General features: G+C 40.1%; 2 protein-coding genes across 5 annotated transcripts in view; one reads left to right on the forward strand and one right to left on the reverse strand.

The window, feature by feature from the left end:
* lhfpl3 (LHFPL tetraspan subfamily member 3) overlaps positions 1 to 12351 on the forward strand; it is a 37768-nt gene extending 25417 nt beyond the window's left edge. The window contains 3 exon segments of the mRNA XM_062444179.1: positions 9677 to 9747; positions 9749 to 9908; positions 12329 to 12351. Coding sequence (XP_062300163.1) covers positions 9677 to 9747; positions 9749 to 9908; positions 12329 to 12351 — 254 coding nt within the window.
* A 6660-nt stretch (positions 12352 to 19011) lies between these two features.
* Positions 19012 to 21420, reverse strand: part of kmt2e (lysine (K)-specific methyltransferase 2E) — a 29090-nt gene continuing 26681 nt past the window's right edge. For all 4 annotated transcript variants that reach the window (XM_062444090.1, XM_062444092.1, XM_062444091.1 and 1 more), the window contains one exon: positions 19012 to 21348. In XM_062444090.1, the coding sequence (XP_062300074.1) occupies positions 20296 to 21348 (1053 nt within the window). In that variant the 3' untranslated portion in view covers positions 19012 to 20295. The remainder of the gene's footprint in view (positions 21349 to 21420) is intronic.

The raw sequence follows: 21420 nt of genomic DNA on the forward strand, positions 1-21420 counted from the left end.
TCTTGCAGCCACCTGTCTGTCTTTCTGCTCTCTCCCTCCATCCTGACAAGCACACCCCATGCAAACACTAATGTTATTTTAAGCCTGAGCTGCATTGATCTGGCACTCCTCTCATTTTCCATCCTGTTGTCATTATTCTTTCTCTTCCTCTTCCTCCTCCTCCTCCTCCTCACGCTTGTCTCTTCATCTTTAGTGCTTGCTTTATCTTCTTCACCTTCCCCTTCTTCCTCCTTATCATCCACAATGACAACAGCAGCACGGTGTTGGCTTTTGTAGCAGGTGAAGAGGAAACAAAAGGGAGCATGTGAATGGTCTTTTGTTGTAGCCTGTGTGCTGGCATGCATACAGAGAGGCTCAGAGTGACCCCCAGCCAGTATCTAAATCACAGGAAATTGATGCGGTCGTGCAGTGCAGTGCAGAGTAGCTTGAAACCGCTGGAAGAAGCTGTGACCACATCTCCTGGTAGAGGTTTCAGCACCACAGTGTGTGGACAGCTCCCGGTGAGCATAACAATGGTAACAGTGAAGTTGAAGGTTCATATACATTCTTGATACATACTTGATTATAATGTTTTTTCTACATTAGTTTCAATCGCGGCAGGTTTTCTGGATGCTTTATGTGCTGTATCTCTATGATGCTTGTTATAATAGCCAGTTTTGTCAATTGATTTGGTTTGTATGCTCACAAAATGGTCACATATGAATTAAACATTGAGAGTCTTTGTTTTTTCATTGAGGATCCATGGTTAGTTGTGTGTGAATGGATAGTGAGGATCATAAAATGGAGTTTATATTCTACATTTGGTGGATATTTTATGGGCTTATTGCAAGATTTTTACTCTCGCTGTACATTAATTCCTCTACGTTTTGGTATAAATTAAGACAATAAAGAAGTTTTATTACTAGCAGTGTAGATAAGGTTTCAAAACAACATTTAGATCTTCATGTTATAATTGAACTATTCGCAGGTAATAAAATGTTTTAAAAATTCATTAAAAAACATGTCAATATTAGTTCATCTTTGGGGAATTTTAATCTCTGTATTTGTTGACTGCATTCCTCCAATTTATATCCACACAGAAAGACACATTGTTCGATTTTTGCATGCTGAGCTGACTTTTTGTGCACTGTGGCTTGTTACAAACATTTTATACTACCAATTAATTGGAATAACATAACTGTGTGTTTACCGAGTGAACACTAGCTCCACTTTTCCTGTAATTACAGTCTTCTAGTCTATAATCTTTCTAAAAAATTACAGCTCAGTATCATAGTACCCATAACATAAAGTTTTACCAAAATATTTTTTTTTTATAACTTTTTATTTATTAACATTGATCATACATATTATACATGGAACAAATACCACAACAAAGCTACATAACTATCAAAAGTAATAATAAAAGCAGTGCTACTCTCTCTTTACTACTTTTCACTCTAGCTAAGAAGTTGTTTCATATTTTTAAATCTAAATTGCATATTTTTCTTGTTACTTTACATGTTTATTTGGTAAGTTTAGGTGAGAAAAAATAGTTTGGTTTGGTTAATTTAAATCAATAAATATTAATTTTGAATTTAATATAATTAAAGTTTCTTCTCTCAGTCTAAACTTTCTTGTTGATTGATTCTCCAGAGTGCTTTACATCATGTTTTCTAATATCTATAATAGAGGAATGAATGGACTTATGACGTTATCCTGTAATTCTTCCCACTGTTTTCCCCTTTATATTCATTTTTACACATATGGGCACCACCATTAATTAGTGTGAGAACTTTAATCTCTTGGCTTGTTGAATGAACCGCTGAGCGAAGCGTGCCGCTTGTGCCAACGTTAATAAAAAATTCTGTAGTAGTAGATTTTTATGGCTGAGTTTGCAGTCACTAATTCAAACTTTTAGTGTTTATCTTTTATGACCATTGATGTATGTTTTAAGTACACGTTATTGTGCTCAGCGATGTATAGTGTGTGCAAAACCCCATTTATCTTTTCACTGGATTCTGCGGTATTGAGTCAAATTATAATCCTTTTAACATATATAAACTATTCCACCTGTTGTTCATAGAAGTTTTTCCATATTTTTTGAGTGCAGTGTATCATGCAACATGTGACGCTGTGAAACATAAAGCCTGGGAGTGCAGCAACTTCAGAGCAGCCCCATTAATCTACTGTGCCAGCAGTCAATAGCATAGAAAAACCAGTGTGTGAATCAGTGGACCTAATACAAGAGGTGTTAATGAGTATGTGAGTATGCAGCAGGATTCATGTTGCAAGTCATGCTCCCTTTCCCCCTGCCTTATCTTTCAGCTCACAGGCAACACACACACACACACACACACATTCACACACATGCAGAGATGCTCACTGACTCCTCTGTGAAGCAGAAGGGATCAGGGCAGGGGGGTGGAGAGAAAGAGCGAGAGGGGAGGAGGTATTTTGTCCTCGTACCTTCTTGCATCTGCCAGTTTCTGCCCCAATTAACTCCCATTAATATCATTTGCCACGGTCCACCTTGATGCTGATGCACACTGCATGCAGTATGAGCCCTCTAATTCACTCCCTGTATCTTCCCAACCCATCATCAAACGCACAAGCACACACCTGCACACACACATGCTCTCAATAACCATAACATTTAAAGCAACATGAATCGCACGAAGTTGACAGCTACAGCTGGGCCTGTGAAATACACCATAATGAGAGGCTTGATGTGTGTGCGTGTTTGTGTGTGTGTGTGTGTTGACGTGCATGTGGTGATTGGACATAGAGGTCTAGATTATGACACCTCCTCCTCTGATTGTCCCACGGGAGCTGCTGCAGACAACTGACAGCTGGGAAGTCTTCAAGGAGAAAGGAAATGTGTTGAGCATGTGTGTTTGTAAGTGAAAAAAGAGAGAAAGAGCAATCAAGGGCATTAAAAATCAAGAGGATGACTGAGAAACTGTCCACTGACTTCCATGTGGAGAGGGAGACAGTTAGTAAAAAGAAATCAGATTGTGTTTTAATGAATAACAACATACAGGTCGGACAGGGGTCAGAAATTAGGTTAAACTACCGGACTACAAGATTTTTCATTGGGGGGCTCAGTGAAAATCAAGGCCTATATTTTTTCATGTATATCATTTAATTAATTTAAAAAAAAAAAACTGTGATACCACTGTGAACTCGGAGTTACAGCTCATTTTAATACTCATTTGGCTAAAAAATTATTTGTTGTTGTTGTTGTTGCCTTGTTTCAGTCTGTAGGGCCACCTGTTTATCTTTGTGAAAAAAACAAACCTGTTGTAGCTGCACAGGCTAAAGTTGTGGAACTAAAAAAAAAGTGTTTGATTTCACTCATTAGAATTTAATATCTGGCAGGTTTATTGGAATTTCAGCAGCACACACTGTTCAAACAGCACGATACAGCCACGGTTTTAATGTCTCTCCTGGTGTTGGAGGCAGTATTAGATGTTGGGGATTTACACGAGTCTTATGTTTATTTTGTTATTATGTAAGTTTTGATGTTGACTATGAAAGTCAGATCTTCAGCTTGCATCACAGGGACAAATATTTTTAGCTGGAGCTGCTATTTTACTACCATTGACACAAGCTATCATAAAACAATTTGGATGTACAGATATACAGATATACTGTTTTGAGTGACCAGCAGTCCATAACCCAAAGATTTTAGATTAACAGTGATATTTTAAAAAATCTTCATATCTGAGAAGTTGAAACCAGCAGATGTTTTATCTTTTATGTGAAAAATGACCTAAAGAGCAACATAACATTCCCTGAATCTTGTTTTTGCTTCTCTTTCTCATCTCGCTGTAGTGATGTAAGCGTACCTCAGGGTGTGTCATGAGGGTCACAGGTGCAGCAGAGCATATTTTAAAGTCCCCCTTCAGTTGGATGTTTGAGCTTTATGGTGCAGAAGGATATTTGTGCAGTTTGACACTAGAAGGGTGTTTTTTAAATTCATCTACTGAAAATGGGGAAGGTTCCTTTGTGCTCACGTTAAATCAGAGTTTGAGGCGAGCACCTACAAGCAAGATTTGTGACATCACAGCTAGTTTGGAGCCGACTGTAGCCAATTATTCAACTTACACAAGTGCGATGTGGAAAAGTTGAAGCCTCCTGAGCACATAAACTAAGAATGGAGTTTCAGTGATGGAGGAGATCTCTTGCATCCAGCAGTTAAACATTTGCAATGAAAAATATTTATATATTCAGAAGAAGAGTACTAATTTTATGTATTTTAATGAGATAATTTACTTTTTTTGTTGGAAAACCATATCAGACACTAATTATTATTCTTAAAACTTGTCTGGAGGGGATATAGACTTGGAGGGTAGCTGAATTAGTATTAAAATGGTATCATCAAGTAATCCACTAATTGTTTCAATACATTTCCTTTAGTTCAGGGGTGTCAAACTCATTTTCAATCAAGGGCCACATACAGCCCAATTTGATCTCACGTGGGCCGGACCATTAAAAAGATGGAAGGAAGGAGGGAAGAAATAAAGGAAGGATGGATGAATGAAGGAAGGAGGAACGAAAAGAAGACAGGAAGGAAAAATGGAAGAAAGGGATGAAGGAAGGAAGGAAGGAAGGAAGGAAGGAAGGAAGGAAGGAAGGAAGGAAGGAAGGAAGGAAGGAAGGAAGGAAGGAAGGAAGGAAGAAAGGAAGGAAGGACAGATGGAAGGACAGAAGGAAGAAGGGGAGAATGGAAAGATGGAAGAGAGAGAAGGAAGGAAGAAAGGGATGAAGGACAGATGGAAGGAAGGACAGAAGGAAGAAAGGGAGGAAGGACAGAATGAAGGAAGAAAGGGAGGAAGGACAGATGGAAGAACAGAAGGAAGGATGGACATAATGAAGAAAGGGAGGAACGACAGATGGAAGGACAGAAACAAGGAAGGACAGAAGGAAGAAATGAAGGAAGGAAAGATGGAAGGAGGGAGGGAAGAAAAGAGGGAAAGAAAGAAGAAAGGGAGGAGGGAAGACAGGAAAGAAAGATGGATGGAAAGATGGAAAGAAGGAAGGAAAAGAACACAGGAAGGAAAGTGGGCCGGATCGGACCCCCTGGTGGGCCGGTTCTGGCCCACGGGCCGCATGTTTGACATCCCTGCTTTAGTTAAGTAGAATATGAAACCCTCAACAACAACAAAACAGTCATAAACATAAAAAAAACCTGAGTGCTCTACTGTCTAGGAACAGAGAATATTTCATCTCTTCATTACTGACTTGGCCAAAGAGAGAAAATCCAGTCTTCTTCTAGCCGAGATGAGATGAGAGAGCAAGATGAAGTGTAGCTTAGTAAATGACACCCCTCCTCCCTCCGTGGTGGAGAAGCGTTCTCCAGAGTCCACTGTGATCTTTATCTCATTACTACCCACCTCCAGCCGTGTTAGAGTACTACCATGCTGAATGAAGCCTCAGAGTTATACAAAATGAAAGAAAAAAAGCTGCACAAGGCCGTCGTTTTGAACATTTCTGAACACTCTCCGATTTTGCATCGACCTAAATCATTTGAAGCGTTGAAACGTCATAAACCCAGATGCTTTCTGCCTATGAACGTCACCCTGAGCTCTTGGGTTGCGCAGTTTGAAGACATCACTCATAACGTTTGACGACTCCAAATGAACTGAGGAGTGGTTTCATAATATCTTTCATTATTTAGGGCAGGGGTTTGTGTATGTGTGTGTGTGTGTGTGTGGTGAGGATGGCTGCGGGGATGCTGAGATGAAATTGTATTTATCAGGGGATGAAGATGCTGACCTCATTGGTTTACCCCTGTTGTTACTGCGTGTTATACTGACGCCTAAAAACAAAGATAAAACATTGCCCTCGGCCTATTTTACAGAGATTTGGATGCAGTTTTGGGGATACACACAATTTTTGATTTTTTGACAATCTTTCCAGATAACAACTGGGGGGAAAAAAAGAAATTATACATCTGCTGAAGCTAAAAAGATAAGATTTCATATTTCAGTACACTTTTGGAAATGGAGGGAAGAGAAAGTGTATTTGAAGGAGTCGTTTGAATATAATCAGATCAGCTACGGAGAAGAGGAGAGATTTTTACGTGACATTTACTATAAAAATATAATTCTTTTGTACTTTTAGGCATAGGCAAAAAGAGTGAGCACTTTAAAGGAGCAGTTCAACATCTTGGAGGAAGATTGACACCCTTCTTATATTCAAGTGGTATCAATCCTCTCATCTCACGCTCACACTGTTTCTTTAAGAGCACATGTGGCTTTAGGTAGATATTCTGTTTGCTTCCTTTTGTAACATCAAACCTGCAGCTTCTGGACCACCACAGCACAGAGACACGGACATCTCGAGGCATTCAGATGAGAGTCAATCAGATAGTCAGATAAAACCAACGCTTCTTTGATCTCTTGCATTTCTCTTTTCGACTTGAGCTCTGTGGGAGATTTTAAGATTCACCGTTGAGACAATGTGCCGTTCAACTCATTCTATTAATATTACAGCTGAAAAAGCCTTCAGGAGCAGGTTGTTTACACAGGAGATAACTGTGTGCGCTGTACCAAATCCTCTAATATGAACTTAAGAAAATTCACACTAATATAACATGGATGACAAGATAAACATTAAGTTATTTGTGAACATGAAAACTGGTTTCCTGAAGATGATAAGAGACTGAAATACAAATTGTGACATCCTTAAGTAGCATTTTTTTATCTGGTCCATTTACATAACAAACAGCAAGAATACATCTGTGGATTTATAGATTTGTTAGAGCTTTAGTATGAAATTAGTCATACTAAGCATTGAATTTGAAACATATTATTCTTTGACGACAAAAGCAATACTGGATCTTTACATAAATTATGTGTTTATCAATCAAGTTGAAGAAGCGGAGCTCCTACAAATTAGGTAACAGCTAAAATAGGAAATGGATGTGCTGTAATCAAGCGGTAATTTGTGATTTTAAATCTTTATCTCTGTCCAGCAGTATGGTAAAGTAAAGTTCAGGGTAGTAATTTAAAGAAATTATAGGCAGCACCTGGTTCTTTGCTGTAGATCAAGATCAGAAGTCTCTCCTGGCTCGATGTTGCAGCACATTATTGTATGAATTACTTGTTTTCACACAGATTTCACACACCGTCTGTTGCTTTCTTTCACTCTTTGTTTTGGTGTTTGGACCAAACTGACACTCTAAACTTTTGTTGTCATGATCACATGCTAAGTTTATTGCAGGTTTGTAATAAAAACATACAGCTCTGTAAAAAAGAAAAAAAAATCACGTTATCACATGAAACTTTAACGTGATAACTCCTCAGCATGTGTGTTATTGCTTGTGGACTCTGGTGGCTCCTCCAACGTCAGATCAATGAGAAATGACGTTACCTCCTGAGGCTCGGACTCAGATTAAAACATTTAATAAAGCATCATTTTTTATGCCTCGTGAGCATTTTTTTCTCAATCCTGCAGATGCAACAAACTGTCAGCTCAAACATGTAGCAGGGTACGTGCTGTACAATGTAATGCTGCTTAAACTTGTTTTTTGGGGGGTTTGTTGAGAAAACTCCGGAAGGCTGCAGGAAAGTCAATAGACCTGCTGCCACCTGGGAACTGTAGGCGTCAGATATGGATTAGAGAGCTTTTATATCAATACTGTTATTATTACAGTGGCTTGTTGCTGCTGTTATTGGTGCAATTGTGATTGTGAGAGGAATGGATGGGTGTAGTTTATCTCATGAATAACAGAAAAACAGACATGGGGGGGGGGGGGGGGGGGGGCGCACAGTGGGGAGTCAAGACTTTCACAGACAGCCATTTCTGCTCATTCTTTGTCTCGATCATGGACTCCATATAAAAGTCTCCACCTCTCGACTGCTCTTCCTTTCTACCTGTGCCACTCTGTCCATCTTTACTACATCTTTATCTTTACTCATTATGTGGCTTGTAATGAGAGCAAGTGTGTATGATGAGAAAGAGGAGGGGACGGAGGGGACTCGAGTCATTTCCGGAGATTATCCGTCTGCTATAATCTGATGGCAACTCAAGTTAGTGTGTTAACCTGATACACACACACACACACACACACACACACACACACACACACACACACACACACACACACACACACACACAAACCACACACACACACACACACACATATTTATCCTTCCACACTTGTGAGGACCCTGACAGACAGAATGCATTCTTGAAACCCCTCTAATCCCAAACATCTCAACTAAATGCCATAATACAACTTTAACTCTTATCCTAAAGCTACGTCGGGGTTGGAAATATGAAATAAATCTTCCATTAAGGGATATTTGATATCATGAGAGCGATAAACTCTAGCTACATACATGTGACCACTTAAAAACTGGAATAAAGGACTGGAGAAATATAACAGAAGTAGATGTTTCCATGCAGAGTAGTGAATGGTTTATTAAGAATGAAAATTATTACTATGGGAAATTTTGGACAAATATGTTGGCCCAGAACCTTACTTTAATTTGTCAGGCATCTGTGTAAATTAATATATTATCTTTTTCTGGAAATACATCAAGAACTGTCAATAAAATTATATAAAGCAACAATAGAACTATTGTCAAATATTAACCCTTAATTTATTTGGAACATTACATGGACCTATGTTCATTTCCAGGAGAGTTACTCCATACTAACCTCAACCACTGACCCAAAAATCAGGTGTCCAAAAATCTGAACATTGTCCCCAAAAGTAGCCTATGACAGACCACACACACACACACACACGTCTACTTAAGTCACTTTTGGGGTATTTACATAGACTTACATTAATTTCATGATTTACCCTAACCCCAATCATAATCACTGACCCAAAAATCTGCGCTTTACCAATAATTACAGCATTTGTCCCCAACTGCTCAAGCCTCCCACAATCAACTGGTCTTAATCCTAGTCCGGTCCCTGAAAGTGACTTAAATCATAACCAAATACACACACACACACACACACACACACACACACACACACAACACACACACACACACACACACACACACCACACACACACACACACACACACACACACACACACACACACACACACACACTGTCTCTTTTTGCAGCATAGTCAGCAAATAAATACAGACCTGCAAATGATTTGATTGCTTTGATCGAGTGTGTATGAGTGTGTGTATGAGTGTATGAGTGTGTATGAGTGTGTGAATTAGTGTGTATGAGTGTGTGTGAGTCCGACTACTCTGCTCTCTAACAGCTCAGTCTGTCATCGTCAGCCATGCAGCAGCCAGCTAATGAAGCACCCTGACTCCCCGCCACATGTTGCTGTGACATGTGGGAAACATATTTTCTCACTCTCTCCTTCCTCACGTCTCTGTCACATCTCTGCACCGCTGCCACCTCCTTTCCTTCTCCTCTCTTAAGTCTTCTTTTTCTTTCTGTCATTCGGCAATCTATTAATGAATCTTCTATAAATGTGCATTTTATTATCTATACATAAAGCTAAAAAAGTGTAAATAAAATCCTTCTCATCTTGCCTGAGCTCACTGTTTTACACCAGACACTCTATATTTCACATCGTATGCATTTTTTATGAACATTGAGGTTTTTAGTTTTGCACATTCCTCAAAATCCAGCACTAAGTCCTCCCCTGATGGCCAATTAAGCTTGATCCAAACACTCACCTGTTTTTTTCTCCCTTCTGATTCAGGTACATGTCTGATCCTGGGCTGCATGATCTACCCAGACGGCTGGGACAGCGATGAGGTGAAACGGATGTGGCGGCGAGCAGACGGACAAGTACACACTGGGGGCCTGCTCGGTACGCTGGGCCTACATCCTGGCCATCATGGGCATCATGGACGCTCTCATCCTCTCCTTCCTGGCCTTCGTCCTGGGAAACCGCCAAGACAGTCTGATGTCTGAGGAGCTGCTGGGAGACAGTAAGAGGACGATACCTCCATGTAGATATACTGTAGAACAGTTTCAGTGAAAGGAAATCTTAATGCTACAGCTTACAACGATTTTTCAGACAATAGTTTGCTTCTGAAATTGTGGCAGCAGTTTGAGGAAGACACCTCCTGTTTCAACATAAAAATGCCCCTAAGCTGCGAGCCAGGCCTCATCATGCACCCACAACACCCACATATATTTGTCCATGTATCATAGCAGAGCTCTGCAAGCCACAAATACGTCTCAAGGTTTCACTTGGGCTGCAACCAACGACTATATTCATTATTAGTTAATGTGTGTGAATCATATTTCAGTTCAATCAATAAATTAATTGACTTTTAAATGTCTGATGCAACCCAAAGTTACTTAAATGACTAATGGATTTTTAAAATAGTTGCCCATTTTCTTGATTAATTGTTTCCAATACCAGAGAGCAGTAAAAGTGACAAGGAGAGGCACCAAGTTCTCATATTTGAGAACCGAAAACCATCAATTGTTTGGCATGTTTTGCCTTAAAAGTGACTCAATGATTCAATCCCTTCACAAAATAGTTAATTTACTAATCGTTGCAGCTACTTTGGATTGACTAATTCAGTGCTTACCAATCATCAGAAATAAGGAATAAAAGTTCTGGGTATTTTTCTTTTTTATAATGTGAAACACTGGATAGTGTGACCTTTTCAGGCCTCTAAAAACTGATTAAGTGAATCAACCTGAGAAGGAAAAGTTGCTCTGTGGTTGAACTACTCGCACCTCAGATGTATGCAGCCTGCATCACTTTAAACCACTCAACTAATCAACTCGTTGTTTCAGCCATAGTTTTGACATCCAAGTCCTACTAAAGCAATACTACTATTCCTCACTAGATTTAAAGCCTTTTTTTGAAATGGAAACAACAAAAGCTAATAGTTTATAAATGTATTACGTTTTCCAAAAACCAATTTATGGTAATTTGTAGAGTGCTTTAAAAGAGACAGTTTGCTAGACAACAATAAAGGTAGAAGCAGTGGTAGTCTGGTGCAGTTAAAACGGAAATGAGATCCAGGCCATTAAAGAAACCCAAAAACAAAGCAAATGTTACAGAACTTATTAAAAAATCTATTTGAATGTCTGCTCCGTCTCTTGAATATGCAGTCCAGCCAAGATTTGATTCCACTTTTGGCTGCAGAGTGTAATATACTGTAAGTATTTTGAAGTCACGTGGCTCACGTCCAAGTAAAGTCAAAGTGATTTACAAGTGTTTTTATTTTTTATTTTTAGTTGACATTTTCATTAAAGCCTGACACAATAATGAGGCAAACTTTCATTAAAGACACCAGCTGATTCCTGCTCTCACACATTCAACCAGCAGCTTGAAATAAAAAAAAAACCCACACCTTGTGTCCTTCAAGATATCTCTGCATAATTTCACACGTGCGAGTTATTAATCTGCATATATTAGATGGATGTTTCACAACACCTGCTCAGCTTGCGGATTTTATTTAAATTTATTTATTTATATACTCTTGATTGGGAGAAATGACAACTGCACTCAGACCCAATGAGGATGATTTAAACGAGCGGGGTTGCAGGAAAGGAGAAGAAGAGAAGAGGAGAATACAGATGAAGGAGGATGGAGATGAAAGGAAATGAGCGACAGAGGGGGCACAGAGAGAAAGATTGCACCAATAGCAAGGGTAATTGAAGCCCCGGGGGATGCTGGACAGAGTCATGAATTACTAATGGCTGTTTACACAGCTTGCTGCCAGCCTGTCTAAATGAATCACAGCCACCATATCAGCCGGGACACAGTCGCCTGTTAGCTCGTATAAGCAAAGTGACTGGGAGGAAGAAGCCATTATCAACTGAAGGACCGGAGAGAGAGAGAGAGAGAGAGAGAGAGAGAGAGAGAGAGAGAGAGAGAGAGAGAGAGAGAGAGAGAGAGAGAGAGAGAGAGAGAGAGAGAGAGAGAGAGAGAGGGACAAGACACAGAAAGAGAAAGAGAAAGAGAGAGAGAGAGAGAGAGAGAGAGAGAGAGAGAGAGAGAGAGAGAGAGAGAGAGAGACAAGACACAGAAAGAGAAAGAGAGAGAGAGAGGAGAGATAATGAGGATGAGAGAGAGAGAAAGAGAGAGATGAAACATGAAACATGAAACATGAGACTGAAAGTGAGAATAGGGGGTTTATCAAATTCCAGATGCACTTTAATGAGATGCTTTTCTTGTCTCGTCACTCAGGAGGATGAATACTGACACCTGTCTGAGTTAGAAACCTCCATCATCAAAGAGGGGGTGGTGAAATTTGCAGCTGTTTTTCCCTTTTAGAGAAGAAGACTATTAGTGTTGTGTAATACTGCCACCTGTTGGTTAATAAGAGTCAGCAAACCTTTCCTTTCTAAACTGTTTTCTCTCTCTTTTTGTGTCCCCTCACAGAGCCCGGTAATAACGCCATATAATGTGTGTCAATAATCAAGCAGACGCACACACACGCACACACACAGGTAAGGATCTAAATGAGTGTATTGTAGTCTGTAGCCAGGGTGAGAAATCACTGACATCAATCTTTAATTTGGTAATAATCATGTGTTTTCCCACCATTACAAACCACTTTATCCCAGTTTTATTCATTTTTTATGAGCAAATCATCCTTTAAAGCAACTTGAACTTCAGAAAGAAAAAAAAAGAAAGAAGCAATGTATCTTGTTCCTCTGACACATTGAAAGTTGAATCAATAAACATGTTGTCAGGGGCCTTGTTTGGTCTGCTATGATCAGCAGCTTATGGCAACCTTTAAATAGATACTGCTGTGTAATTGGCCTTACTTGAGTCATTATTTTATTTTTATGCTCCACTTGCTCCACGTTAGAGCGAGTGATGGAGTCTCTAAAGCAACTGACTCAAGTGAATATTGGGAAATGTAGGAACAATTCAACACCCTTTTAATTAAAACTTGCACCCACAGCAGCTGACGTTCAGAGAAAGTTAGAGTCTTGTGTGATTGTGTTTCCCCCCCATTACAACACACTTTAAAATCCAGTTTCCCTCTTTTTTTCCCCCATTAAGTAGCTTTAAGGTTGAGGAAGTCATCTTTATACCATATTATCTGACAGCCAGTGTGATATATATTTATATATGCTCTGTATGATTTATGATGATTTAAATGCTATTTCTAATCCCCACACTCCCAGGAATATAATCCTGGTGGAGATTTGCTAAATCCTCTTACATTATTGAAATGTTATTATATTTTTTTTATTTGCCAGAAAATGTCTAATTTAAATATCTTAAGTCAAAAAATATGCTGTATATCAGAATCAAGTGTATCACGTCTAATTTCTGTCAAACAGATGCAGCTGCTGAACCGTCACATCGAATGGAAATGCTGTAAATTACCTTTATACGCCTATAATCCCCAAAATTCAGACTATATTTGGTTATTTCTGGTAAACTTTGATACACTCTGTGAGTTTATAATGACTGACCCAGTGAGGCTTTTCTCTTTAATTAAGTTTATCAGAGTCTAGAGGGGGATATTTTTTTTCAATATTTGTCATTTCACTTTACTGGTTTTACATGAATAAATGAATAAACTGATATATTCAAAATAAATGCTAATAATAATCATGAATACTGATTATAATCACTCATAATGTTGGTAGATTTAGCATATCATTGCTATTTGGCAGAAACCGTGTATCTCCATAGTTCATCATTTTAATTTTCTTTTATAAATCAATGCTATTGGTCAGGCTTTAATGTATGTCTATCTGGGGGATTTTACAAATATTTAACCAATGATAAGCATTAAAAATGAGCTTCTGACTAAATCTCATTGCTCTATTACTTAACAGTTTTGGACATACAGGGTTTGCACCCAACAGCGATATTAAATACAGGCACTTTCCATAATTTTAATATACCTGTGTTAATGAATCTGAAACCAATGCTTAAAAGAACAAGGTCGAAATTTCCTCCTAAATATTTGTGCAGAGATGCTTTAGCAGCAGTGAGTGTTTAATAAAAGCATGAGCGTGTGTTTAATTTAAGCGCAGAAGACGATTTGTATAATAAATGGATGATGTGGGAGAGGAGTGCTCCATTGGGCTCTCGCCTATTTTTAACATTTCTACAAAAAACGTACATAAAAAGCACAGAAAAAAATATTATAAGAGTTAGAAATATGGAAAGCAGGTTTTAAGCAATTTACTAATTAGATGAAGTGGAATAACTGATCTGTATTCATTCTTCACATTTAAAAACAGATTTTTTGTTCTTGTCCGCAGGTCTTGCTGCCTTAACGTGATGTTACTTGAGGATCCAGCTTCTCTCTGCTGGTCCAACTTGTGAGCTAGGATGCAGAGCTGATGTTTGGGGAAAGAACAGATCAAAGAAAAAGTAAAAAAAAAAAAAAAAAAAAGGTGTGGAAGCGGCTGCACAATGCTGGCAGCGGAAACCAGGATGCCCCTCTGTAAAATACCCTTCTCATTCATATTGGACTGCTTATTTCTGCAGAATGGACTCTTAAAAAAAAAAAAAAACTTTTTCTCAAGACTTTTCCTGTGTTGGTTTGTCACTACTGAAATGTTTTCTCCGTGTGGATGCTGAGGATGCTGAGGATGCTGAGGGTGGAGGATTGGCCGCTGGTGGCACACATGAAGACTCTCTCTCTCTTTCTGTGTGTTAAATAAGCTCCAGGACACATGTTGGACAAACACCCAAGGAGCGGCGGGCGATCAAATCAGATTAAAATCACAACAAATTAATCAGACTTTGACCGACACAAATAAGGACTTAACAGACTTGAGGTCAAAGCTGTCAGATCGTCTTTCTTATCAAGTCAGCGAGCGGTTTAACAAACTCTTTGAGCAGGAGGTGACAGTATGTGACTTTGAACTGATTTAAAAAGAGCAGAGAGATTGAGGACAGAGGGGAAAAATTGACATGCCATGACCCTTTTTGAACCAATATGCTGGATATACAGACAGGAAACGTTTTGTTATGATTAAATGTTTGATGTGATCGTATCAGAGGTAGTATGTAGAGGTTCTGCTGGTGACAACTTGGCAAAAACATTTAAAAATAAATTTAAAAAAAGAGCACTAGATAGGCAAAAATGTACAAAGTCTATATCTGTGTATAGCTTATATGTTGATTACGTCTCTGTACTTTGTCTTGACGTTGAAATGTGCACTTTGAAATGTCCAGCTATTGGTCCATTTTTAGTGTGTGTGTGTGTGTGTGCCATTCAGTATCTTGTAATCTTGCAGTATTGTGGAGTACTAAAAGGACGTATGAGAAGCTGTACTGGGTATAAGTTTTACTCTTTGGTGGCTGTATCTTTCTGTTTTCTGTCACTTATTTTAAAAAAGAGAAAGAAGAAAGAACACATAAGGAATGATGAGTCAAACTTACATTAAAATTTAATGTATACATAGAAAGAGATTGGTACTTTTAAAGCAAAAATGTAGACATTTTGGAGAAGAATATACGAAATAAGATCAATATCACTTTCATTTCTGTCCATCATCCAGCAGTTTGCTATCTTAGGAATCTTGTTATACTGGAAACAAGTAAACAGCTGGTCTGGTTTTATCAACTGGTGGACAAAATCCACCTAACAAAACCTCTAAAGTTCACCAATTAATGTCTAGTTTGTTTAACACAGAGGTTTTCAAAGTCTGAGTGTGGGCCTCCCCTCTTCCTCCTAGCTTACTTTCTTAGTTTAGCTCAATTCCTGGATGTCTATAGGATCATGATTATGTTATTTGACCCCATAGACACTCAACAATTGAGCCAAGATAGCCTGATAATGCTGTTTCACATACTTCATACTGCACTTAATACATAAAAAAAAGGTCTGTCTGAAGAGATTTAGTAGTTTCAGACTGTGGGAAACAGCAAACATTCCTCAAAACTACTTTATCTCTTTAACCAAATCACACACATTTAGGCAATTCTTCGTGGTCTCCCTTCTGATAACCAATCTAATATTTTTTCCACTTCCAGTCACTGGGCCTCCCCTGCAACTGTTTCCTGAGGAGTCCCACCTCCCACTTTTAAAAAAAACAAAAAAACGCCTCTGCTTTAACCTGTGTTTGTCGTGCCAAGTTCAAACACAACTCAAAAAAAGATAACAAGGACTCAGTGTACTTTCCATTATTCACATTCCTTTTCCCAAAGCTGTGGGTAGGATGTTTTTTCCCCTCTGTTTCAACTCATGACCGGACAATAACAAAAATGTTGAACCCTTTTCTGTAAGCGTGAGTTCAGATGGAAAAACAGAAACATCAAAAGTTTGACTCTGCAACGTCGTGTGAGATTAAAATAAAGAAAATGACAAACTTTTTCAGACTTTTCACTTAGGAATTTGTGCACTTGCTTCTGTTTAAAAGGGCTAAAATCATGTATGCATGCTGTTTTAGACCTCTACAGCTTCAATTAAAGGGAAATCTTAATGCTGCAACAATCAATGATAGTTTTACCAGTTATTCCCAAACTGGCTGTTGGGGAAACTCCAGCTGATTTGTAGTATAAATCCGTGGGGTCAAAAATTCATGTTCAACGTCTCTCAAATCCCTCTCTTTCTTTCTTGTGGAATAAAAAATAGATGTAGCCTTTCAAGCATCTAAAACCAATAGAAAGAAACAGTTTAGAGGTGAAACCTGTTAGCTTGAGCTTTCCCAGAAGAGTGAGAGATGTTACTGGAGTAGATTAAGCTCATGGTTTTGGCACAAGATGCTAAAAAGCCACATCTGGGTGTAATGTTTGCTTGTCCATTATAGATTTGACCACATAGTGTATATTAACTTACACAGCATTATTTCACTCATCAATACTCTAAATACCTTTTTGCTAAGATGCATTAGGTCATGAAAGTTTTAATGGAAGAAGAGCAGTAGTTGTTAGTTTTTTTCCACTGTTTCTCCTTTGTTCCTTTTGACAATGAGATTAACTGCAGTGCAGATGAATGTGCTGAAAGCTTTCTTCATATTTGAGAGATTTTGAAATGAACACATGTAAGAGCTTAAAGTGTTGTCAACTCATTACAAATCAGCCAGGAATGAACAATTAAGCTTAAGCACTTTCTCAGCTGAAGTTATTGTCATCTTCAGTTAACAGAGGAAGCCATAGTTTGCCTTTAGTAAGAAGAATTTACTCTGCTGAAATTGTAAGAGAAAAAAAGGTATATTTTAAAGCAGTGGTCTCCAACCTTGCTCCTGGAGAGCAACTGCCCTGCATGTTTTAGGTATCGCCCCCACTCTAACACACCTGATTCTAATAATGAACTCCTTATCAAGCAGCTGAAGCTTGTCAACGGGCTAGATAACAGGTTCATTATTAGAATCAGGTGTGTTAGAGTGGGGGCGATACCTAAAACATGCAGGGCAGTAGCTCTCCAGAAGCAGGGTTGGAGACCACTGGCTATAAGGCTGCGTAATGAGTTTATGGACTCTTGGCAATTAGCTGTGACGATGATGAAAATGTGTACTAAACTTTCCACAATAAGGGAGAGGGGGTTGAAGGTAGAGGTAAGGTGAGTGATCGTTATGAAAGACACTGAAGGACAGGAGCTGCACAGTAATCATTAAAAGGACTCAGTGGACTCACCAACGCCGGCCAAGATGGAAAATATCAGTTTTGACATGCACACAGGCTCCTGGATCAAAGGCAGAGATGTGAGATACCATCTGCTCACATGAAGCCTGACAGCCTACAGGAGGGGGGGAAGCACCTCTAACAAAGGGAAATTACAGCGTCTGTGTTACATGGGCTTACAAAACCTTCAATTAGTCATTTTGTTCAAACAAGAGTAAAAAGCCCATCGCCATTCCAGCAGGCCCCACGAGGCTTTAACGCTCATTACACACCAGAAAACACAACTGATGGATTTTAAATTAGGGGAAAACTTTGTTCCTAATTTTGTTTTGATCATCTGAGGTGCTGGAGATAAGGCCATGTTGTCACCGAAAACAACAGGTGTTCTTCTGTCATTTAACTGCAATCAAGTATAATTTTGAGGTATTATTGTACTTAACTTCACTACATTTGACATTTTACATATAAAAATCCTAATATGATGTACTATTATACCTGTAACTACCCAACAGTGTGTAAAGTAGTTAAGTTTTGCTCCATTTTGACCAAATCCAACATATTAATGGATACTAAAACCCCCGAAAATATAATATATCACTATGAAATGGGCCATTCTGCATAATGGGTACTTGTGTTATGTTAATTTGGTTCCATAATTTAGATATGGCAATTCTGTAAATGTGAGAAAATGTTTCGTTTTCATTGTGTAGTTCTGTGTCCAATGATATATTAGCATGTTGGCTTTTTTTCAATAATTTAGAAGCAGCTGTGGAAGAGTCATGTAATTTGGTAGTATGAGGGAAATGTGCTCATTATTATAGTTTAATTATAGTTATGAAATAATCCAATATGCTAATATGCAGTTTTACACCAAACTAAAAACTGGAAAATTAAATGAACCAACACTTTCATAATGTATATCAAATTGCACCAACCTCTTTGTCGAATGTCCTAAAAATCAAGTTAAATACCTTAGAATAATCCCAAATTATTCATCATATAAAAATTAAGTGATATGTGCTAAGGTTATTGCTACAGCTCATGGCTAAACATCATGTAGAAATAAGGTAATTTGAAGGTGAGTCCATGACAATTTTATGTGAAGTGGTGATGTGACTATAAGTTTCTGATTCAGTTTTTTCTCCAGCTTTGATGTGATTAAAGCTCTTCTTCCTTCCTTTTTATTCTTCTTGTTTATAATGACTTTACTTTTCTGTATCCCTCAGCTATATTTTTATGCATTAAAACCACTTTCTTCAGGGTCGACGTTTTGTCAGTGAGATAATAACAGCGATGTCCAACTAACGTGTGCTGTGCTACAAATCTGCTGTGTCTGTACAGAGTCGACCTCGAGCATCTCTCACAGGTGTATCTCAGCAGCAGAGAGCGGCCTCGAATGTTCCCTCCGTCTTTCCTCCTGAAGGCAGAAAGCCGAGCGGATATTTGTCAAAAAGCGCCTTGGGAAGCGAACACAGCGGCAACAAAAAGTTCCCAGAGACACATGTCACGACAAGTGGTATAAAACTGTCATTACAGTGATTTATTATAATGAACCATGAAAATAGCCAACCAGTGCAGTGTCTGTGAGTTTCTCCCTTCCACACAAACATACACTCACACACACAAATAATAATAAAAAATTTTAAAAAAAGAAAAGAAAAAAAAAGACAAAAGTTGAAGAATCCAGAGAGGGAAAGAAAAAATAAAAATAATAATGCTACAGTCACAGAAACATTCAGCTTTGCCAAGAAGAGCATTTTGTATTTACAACCATATTTCAAAATGGGGATGGGAGCGAATTGTACAAGCATAGAAAAGAAAAGAAGCAAATATTTACAACCTGTTCCTGGTGAAAGCTGGAGTAACCACCTATACATTAAATTACACTTTCTACAAATAACCATTGATATTCAAAAATAAACCGCTAACATCCTACCTGTGGGCGAGACCACTCTGCCTACCTCGGGAGGCTAATGAGCACTCGTTATACGAAATCTCCCACACTCAGACACACACACTTGTTTCCTCCTCTGGATGTCAAACTAGACATTTACGCCTTTACACCCTGTAACACAAACGCACACACACATACGTACAAACACGCAACGAGTGCAGCCTCCCGGGTCAGTGAGGCAGGCTCCCAGAAACGGGTCTTTTTCTGAATCTGCAGCGGTGAACAGATATTTGTTGTTAGACAGAGGAATAAAAAAAATAATTGTGTTTTTTTTCTCTATACAAAAAGCTTTTCTCTTTGCTATAATGAGCCACTAGATTAAAACAAATAAATGGTGTAAGAGAGCAGACAACAGACTAGAGAGAATAGGAAGTAAAAAGGAATAACTGACAAAAGGAGGAAGAAGAGGAAAAGGAGGAAGAGGGGGGATATAGGCTGGAATGTCCATTGATTAACAAAGTGCGGGGGTCTTACAACGGGAGTCCAAACAAGACACAGAACAGAGTTTTAATCTCCATCACAGGAAGGATATATAAAAACAAAAGGAGGCCAGAGAGGGGGGCTATGAGCACCGGAGGGGGGTGGTAGGGGGGATCGTCCATCTTCAATTTTTTTTTTTTTTTTTTTGTGTCTTACAGTTTCTCTTGAAGATTGTGTCACTGTCCTTGTTTCTAAAATTTTCTGTCCTTTTTTTCTTTTTCTTAAAAAGTACCCTTATCCCACAATCAGCTGTTTTTCCACTGGCCATGTGTTCAGGTACATAGAAAACATATCTACAGCTTAATGTACACGCCCCTCTCTGGGCTGAGTTCTTAGGGGCTGGGGGGGCGCGGCAGCACAAAGGGGGCAGTCAGTGCCACCCTGTGCTCAGGTACCCCGAACTGTGGAAGGGTGTCGAGGACGTGGGGGCTCCACGAGTCCCAGTAGGCATCTGGGAGGCAGCGGCCTGAGCCTGGCCCTGCTGAGTCTGTTGGGGAGGGGGTGGGGGAGGTGGAGGCAGTCCAGTCTGCTGAAGGGGCGGGGGGTACGTTGATGGGGGTACTGACGGGTTAGCGGCAGCACCGGGGTGAAGCAACGCCGGCTGAAAACCCCCTAAGTTCTGAAAGTGGTGGGGCTGCATCTGGGTGTTGGTCGAAGGGGCGGGGGGAGGAGGAGGAGGGGGCGGAGGAGGGGTGAGCGACAGCAAGGTGCTGCCAGAGGGGGGCTGCTGCTGTTGCTGGGAGGTCTGGCCCTGTGGTGGAGGAGGCGGAGGGGGGGCGCTCGTCAGCAGGAGCTGGTGCTGCTGGATGGGAGGAGGCTGCAGGTTGACGTGTAGCAGCGTGGGGCCGGGCATCGGGTGTGGGGGCGGAGGAGGAGGTGGTGGTGGGGGGGCAGCAGAGCTCTGATAGTGCACGCTGTGGGGAAGAGTCTGCATCATGGGCTGAGAACCTGGAGGGTAGGGGGGTGTAACGGCAGGTTTAAACCCAGGGAACGGTCCAGCAGGTGAGGGGCTCTGACTGGGGAAGTAGGCTGTCGAAGCCGGAGGTGCAGGTGGAGGAGGAGGAGGTGGTGGTGGAGCACCTTGCGTGTTATATTGGGGAAAAGAGGGGGGGCCAGTCTGAGCCTGGGGCTGGGTTTGGTTTTGAGGCTGTGCAGAGAACAGCGCCCTCTGGCTGCGGTAGGGCGAGCCCTGAGGCTGAGGCTTTGGGGAGTGAAGAAGAGAAGATCCGGGGTAGTGGACCGGAGAGGAGGGTAACGGCGCCGGGTGCAGCTTCGTTGGCGTCACAGGGGTCGGTTTGGGCCCTGCAGGCTTGCTCGTCGGCTGGCTGGTTGGATTTGGCGTCCGAGGCTGTCCGTCGCCGTCTTCTTCCTTCGCCGGCCGAGTGGGGGGCTGGGCAGTGCTGAGAGGAGCAGGAGAGCCGGGCTGTGAGGGGCGAGAGACAAAACACAAAGTCAAGGCACTTGTTCAAAACCTGCGGAAACGATTTAAACCTTC

The sequence above is a fragment of the Scomber scombrus genome, chromosome 22 (genome assembly GCF_963691925.1).
Source record: "Scomber scombrus chromosome 22, fScoSco1.1, whole genome shotgun sequence".
NCBI lineage: Eukaryota > Metazoa > Chordata > Actinopteri > Scombriformes > Scombridae > Scomber > Scomber scombrus.